We start from the raw sequence: 6565 nt of genomic DNA on the forward strand, positions 1-6565 counted from the left end.
ATAAAAAAAATTACTTATGACTCACCTTTGATGGGAGATTTTATTACTTTGAAGTTTTAGTCATATTTTACACCGTAAATCTTGGTAAGACGCATCTAAGGATGAAAGTCTAAATGACCCAAATTAACCCCCTGAGGGTGTTGCGTTCAGGGACAACATACGGCTCTTAGATAAATATTTAAACAGGCAGAACTCATGGCAGGATTTTAATGGCTTCATTAAAGGCTTCTTAGCTGGACAAAATATATTGTTGTAATTTTAAGTCAGTTTCAGCAGTAGACTGTATATCGGTTTCATTTTCTTTTAAAAATAACTATGTATAATAGTGCCTTTAATATAGAAACCTATATGTGTAATATAATAATACACACATATATAATTTTAATAAAGATTTTACACATGTAGTCTATGCTTGCCACCGAAAGCACCTTATTTAACTGAGTTTTTTAAAGGACCAGTGAAAGCACCATGAGCTAAAACCGGAAGACGAAATATTAAAAACAGGATATACACAAAACGCGTCACACTCAAGCGTCGGCAGCTCCATTTTCCAGCTGGTGAAAAACTTTGGTGGTTTCACCTTCAGTCGCTAACGGTCAGTTTTGGCCATTTCCATTTCTCTTTGGGACTGAAAAGAAACGTTTTTCAAGATGGGAGGCGGCGATCTGGTAAGTCTGAGTCTTAATCTTTTACTACGGGCGCATGCGCCGGGGAAGAAACAACGCTAATACCAAACTCCATTGAAATTAATGGTTAATTTATAGATGTTTGCTTACATGTCATACACAGACATTTAGGGCTTGAATTAAAAGCTTTTGGAATTCTGTAGGAAGCATAGTTAAGTTCGGCTATAATTCCTTTAATTTCGGTCTTCTTATTCTGAACTAGTTGAGGATTATAAATATGAGTACATTTTTAGATCAGAAACCTTTAATAAATATTTTACTTATTTTTCTGTGTAGAATGTACTTATAGATATGAAATATTATAGATTTTGTTGTCAAATAACATTTGGATCATTGCGGTAGAATAAAATAATTAAAATTAAGAACTATAGATATTAAAGGCTTCGGCTAGTTATTGTCTACTAAAAGGGAGCTCCTGGTGGTTTCCAATGATGTAGCCGTTGATGGTTTTGACGTGTTTTCTACCAGAACTTGAAAAAGAGCTGGCACCCCCAGACTATGAAAAACATTGAGCGTGTCTGGAAAGCTGAGCAGAAACATGAGGCTGAACGTAAAAAGATCGAGGAGCTCCAGAAGCAGCTGAAGGAGGAACGAGCCCGAGAGGAAATGACAAAATATGCGGAGGAAACCGGCGTCTTAAAGTGAGTTATCTCCTGTGTTATGAGGAACGATAAGTTAATGGTTCAAAGAGGAACGTTGTGTCTGAGATATGCTGTACTTTATTGGATGGTGACAGAAAAAAAGATGATCGGTTGGACTGGATGTACCAGGGCCCTGCCGGTCAGGTGTCCAGGGATGAGTACCTGCTTGGGCGCCCCATTGACAAGCAGATCACTGACCAGTATGAGGAGCCAGAGAGCGGTCCCTCAGCTGAGACAGGCCTCCTGCCTGGGTCCATATTTAACCCCGCCACCCCTGCCTCCAGCCTCGATTTGGCTGCCAAGATCAGGGAAGACCCCCTGTTTGAAATCAGGTGAGTGAACGTGCCATTCTCTTTTGATTTGTTCTGAAGATATTGTTAAATTTGCAGATGATCATGTTTGCGTTTTGTTGGTGTTGTAAAGGAAACGTGAGGAAGCAAAGAAGAGAGAAGTCCTGACTAATCCAGTAAAGATGAAGAAAATTAAAGAAATGGTAACGTTAAGGTCCAAAAAGCTGGTATCGGTGTAGGTTAATGAGATATAACATCCTAAAAAGCATTATTATTACAGGCTGATGATTTCTATCATGTAAATATTTGTATTTGTTTGGTTGTTTTTAAATAGCTTCGCCAAAACCTTGACAAGAAAGACAAGAAAAAGAAGAGGAAGAAGGAGAAGAAGGAGAAGAAAGGAGACAAAGACAGAAGGAAGGAAAAGAAGCATAAGAGGAGTTCAAGTTCGAGCTCGGAGGAAGACGATGAGAAGAAACACAGGCTAGTAAAGAGGTTGTTTCAGAAATGATTGCAGTATGTTATGAGACTTCAGAATCAGAATCAGAATCAGAATACTTTATTGATCCCTGGGGGAAATTATTTTTTGTTACAGTGCTCCATTTTAAACCAACATTAAGACAAGACAGACAATACGCTAACTAAGAATAGTACAATATATACATATATATACATACATACATACATAAGTCACTTATAAATAAATATTTGGAAAAGAAACATGTGTAGTTGTAGCAGCAAACAGTGTGTTAAGTGGATGCGTTGTACTTCTGTGTAAACCAGCAAATTGCTCATAAGTACCACTTTTTTTATATATCATTTTTTATTCGTTTTTCAGGTCACACCCACGAGACAACTCCTCAGACACCAAATCTCATTCTCATCATCATCATCCAGGCTATGGTCTACAGGTCTGTACCACAGCTACTGTGATCACACACATGCACATGACTTATCCTGCATTTTCAGCATCTGATCTCTGAGACATCCACTGTGTGGGAAACAGTCCTAGAGCCTCTAAAGGGAAAGTCTGCGGAGTGTCTTAAGTTCAAGCTTGTATTTGTGAAAAGTAAAGGTGCCATAACTAAACAGCAAAGCTCATCAGTTTAAAGGGTAGAGTCATGCTTTGCTTCATTAGTTCCAAATTAAGGGAAACTCTCTGCATCATGAGTGGGTTGTAACTGGTGTGGAAGTGATTAATCAGATGTGCACTGGCAAAACCAATCGCTTCATCTTTAAAGTGTTTTTAGTAAATATGCTTATAAATATCCACAAAATATTAACCTTCTTCAGCATGCCTGGAAAACTTTAATATGCATGCATGAGTGTGTTCACATTCTGCCATTCTGACCCACAGTTCTCTGTGTAAGCTGCACACACAGCACGAGAGTAGAAGTTGAAAGCCTTCAACAAGTAGAAATAAGGGACTCCCGGTGACCAGGGAGCTAAAGTTTCTTTGCAAGTGTTGTTGGGTTTTTGTTGTTTCTTTGTTTTGTTTTTTAAAAGCAGCATGCAGCTTTTCTTTTTCTTGGGGGTTTCTGGCCCAATCCACTGTAAGGGGAGACCCTCCTGAAATGTGTTGCTGATTATTGGTCTTTTCCCTCAGCTCCCAACAGACAGATATCAACAGACCTCGACCTCCTCCGGTCACTCAGGGCGGCGTGAGAGGAGCCGATCCCGATCACCTCACAGGAATTACAAGGACAGCCGCTCCTACTCTTCATCCTCCTCACATCGGAGTGAAAAGAAGCAGGAACCTAGAGCTCCCAGCCCACAGAAGGACCGCTACCAGAGACAGAGGAACCACGTGCCCAAGTAAGAGTGTACACATCTCCAAAAAGTATGTTTGTGAACGTATTTGTATGATAACTGATTAAATATTGCAATAACTGCTTTGATCTGCTCTTTTTTTTTTTTTTTTTTTTGCAAGCACTTGTAAATATTATCGATGTTGTAACTGTGATACGTGTGTTAAGATGAGCAGATGAGCTGCTTAAATTGTAACATGTTACATAAAATCTCATCTTTATCACCACCCACGCTGAACTGGTTAATTTTCCATGTTGTTCTGTCTGATGTAGGAAGCTCTCTGCAGAGGAGATGGAGCGAAAGAGGCGTGAGATGATGGACCAAGCCAAGCAGCGGGAGGAAGACAGGGAGAATAATGTGAAGCGCTATAAGAGGCAGGACGAGCAGGAGAAGCAGAGGGAACAAAACGCCAAGCATGACCGCCACGCTGGCTTCATCCAGTAAGTTCAGAGTGTGATGTTTGTGGACACAAGTCTGATAATCAGATCAGTTATTTGTGTGTGTTTGTGCATTTTAAGTTTCAGTAACTGACCTTTGTCATCTTGCAGCAACATGAAGCTGGAGAGTGCCGCGAGCTCCTCCTTAGAGGACAGAGTGAAGAGAAATATCCACTCCATTCAGAGGACGCCAGCCTCCCTGGAAAACTTCATGAAACGATAAAGACAAAAAATCACATTACAGTCAATGAACTGACTAAAAAGACTGCCACACACCATTTTTTGACTGGGGCAGGTGAGCTGCGAGCCTGTCAGGAATTCAAACACAGGCTTTTAATTTGAAAAGCAGATGTCATAGTATTCATATGTACAGTACAAAAGGCCTGTTGTTACTTCATGTGTTTTAGCTACTTTCTTCAAATCAAATAACTGTTTATAAGGTTAAAGTAAGTTTGTGCAATTTACTGTTTTTGTTTTTACATATTGATAGGACCTCTTATCTCAAATGCTTTTGTAATATTCGTTTGGTACTGTGAGTAACAAATGGTATAAAAACTACATTTCTGGATTTGTACTATTCATTCTTTTTTAAATGCCACTTGTCACTGATCGTAGACTGTTATTTAAGAGAAAATATACTTTGTATACCCTGAAGTGGGGAAATTCCTTTACTTAGCACCTGAAAGTTAACATCAAACAGATCAAATAAAGAGAGTGGAAAGAGAATAAAATGTGACAAAATAAATATATTAGCATGGTAAAGCTCATTTGAAATCAAAGTAAAGCAGTTATGTAACTATATAATAGTTAACTAGCTTAGTCAATGAGCTGTATAAGCACATCACACAGACCAGCTAATTCATGCAAACTAACCAAGAAAATGTTAACAGTTCCCCAAAACCAAAGTTCTGTATCTCACTGCAAACCATAAAGGTTGTCACAATTGCATCAGTGGACCAACAGCATCAAGAGCACTCCGTGAAGCTCAGCAGACACAGCAGCAGTACTTGCATCATTTTTCTTTTCTGAAAGTTGCTGTTTAACACAGACCCAGCCACACACTCAGACAAAAATGGGTTCATCCCAAAGACAAACTTAACAACATAGTATTTTCTGTACAGCAGCGAGGAATGCTCAGACCTCTATGTTGGAGAGACCAAACGGCCACTTCATAAATGCATGGCACAACATAGAAGAGCCACCTCAATGGGACAAGACTCGGCTGTCCATCTGCATCTAAAGGACAAAGGTCACTCTTTCGAGGAAGCCAATGTTCACATTTTGGAGGAAAGGACAGATGGTTTGAAAGAGGAGTGAAAGAAGCCATCTATGTCCACTGTGAATGGCCATCTTTGAACAGAGGCAGTGGCTTACGGCACCAACTGCCTGCCACCTATAATCCAGTTTTGAGATCCCTTCCTGGAAGCCGTAATGCCCACAAACATCCTGGGCCATTTGACCTCAGGAAATCACATGATAGGGCGGGCTAGGTTTCACAATGGGTTCACCGGAAAACTTGGCTGATTTTGACCCACACCAGTGGGTCTTGGCTTGTATGATTAGGTAGAGGATCAATAGGAAGTCCATGACCCTCTTGGGGACACTCGCATAGGGCTTAAAATCTGAGGCTCTCTACCAATCGCTCTTAGAACTGGAGAAGCTTCTTGGATGAGAGGTGAAACATCTTCAATAAAAGAAGTCCAGATGCTTTTCTTTCCAAGCTCCTAAGAGTTTAACACATACAGCTTTACCTGTTCTCCCCTCCACTAATTCAAGTCCCAGGAGCCAAATCAAAAACCCAACTTTTGACTTCTGTGAGGAATCTTTGTAGAGGCCATTGATGTTGCCAGCATTCATGCTTTTGCTGCTGCATTATGTTTTAATTACTGTGTGGTCATATCCTTGTGTCTTATATACAGTGCCAGCCACGGCAGATACAAATAAAATCCTGGGACTTTTTCCCATCTTGGATCCCTGTGTGATCAGCGTTTTCTCAGGAGCAAACATATTTGTCCCTCAAGTTTTTCCACTTCTTTTTACCTCCTCTCCATTCTGGTATTTCAGAATTTCCCTCCAGGAATTTGCTGACATTTGTGAGTCCTTATATGAAATCATTATTGGTGCCATTCTTATTCATTGTGGGCTGCGACCGCCAAAGGTGTAGTTAGATTTCCTGGAAAGTCAGGTTATGCTGTAGTTTGCAGCATAGACTGAAGCATAAATCTCCAGTAAGGCCATGTGTTTGCTTTCACCTTATGGCAACTATCCTCAGCTGGAATAAATTGTTCTGCAGGTTATGTGGCGTATGATGAGCAGCAAAAGTGTTATTGTATGGCAAAATAATAATAAAAAAAAGATTAGCTGACCTCTCTCTATTATATGGTGGCTGTGTCACATGAAGTGATTGTACACGTGTAATTACAGTGGATTATTTCTTTTTTTCCCGTTCATTATCAAATAAAGTGTAATCTTTAGTTCACGACATTTTTAGCTCTGGGTTAAACTGTATGTCTAACTGCCTAAGCCTTATTTTAACCTGTTGTGTTTACAGGGGAGTGACAGCACAGTTTTAAACTACCTTACCGCTCCGCTGTGTTTCAATTTCGCTTTAACGTGCCTCTACCAAACTATGCACGCTTTGGTCACGCTGCATTTCTCACCCAATCACAGTTGCACATCGCTGAGGATGTCAGCCAATCATA

The 6565-nt window shown here is 40.1% G+C and overlaps 1 protein-coding gene across 2 annotated transcripts; it reads left to right on the forward strand.

Moving 5' to 3' along the window:
• The first annotated feature begins 493 nt into the window (after positions 1-493).
• Positions 494-4431, forward strand: cwc25 (CWC25 spliceosome associated protein). Of its 2 annotated transcripts, none has more exons than XM_014411940.3 (9): positions 494-668; positions 1155-1327; positions 1423-1659; positions 1751-1820; positions 1952-2112; positions 2456-2528; positions 3224-3432; positions 3699-3866; positions 3975-4431. In XM_014411940.3, the coding sequence occupies exons 1-9, from the start codon at positions 651-653 to the stop codon at positions 4084-4086; spliced, it is 1221 nt and encodes a 406-aa protein (XP_014267426.1). In that variant the 5' UTR covers positions 494-650; the 3' UTR covers positions 4087-4431. The 2 variants fall into 2 exon arrangements, with proteins under 2 accessions (XP_014267426.1, XP_014267427.1); XM_014411941.3 differs by having other exon boundaries at positions 495-668; positions 1952-2100.
• Positions 4432-6565: the final 2134 nt, after the last annotated feature.

This window comes from Maylandia zebra, linkage group LG6 (genome assembly GCF_041146795.1).
Source record: "Maylandia zebra isolate NMK-2024a linkage group LG6, Mzebra_GT3a, whole genome shotgun sequence".
Classification (NCBI taxonomy): domain Eukaryota; kingdom Metazoa; phylum Chordata; class Actinopteri; order Cichliformes; family Cichlidae; genus Maylandia; species Maylandia zebra.

Bases quoted from the DNA above. Each gene is read 5' to 3' on its own strand.
- cwc25 (XM_014411940.3), top strand. The intron at 1,821-1,951 runs GTAACGTTAAGG...GTTTTTAAATAG, and splicing joins TGAAGAAAATTAAAGAAATG to CTTCGCCAAAACCTTGACAA. The intron at 2,113-2,455 runs GTTGTTTCAGAA...TTCGTTTTTCAG, and splicing joins AAACACAGGCTAGTAAAGAG to GTCACACCCACGAGACAACT.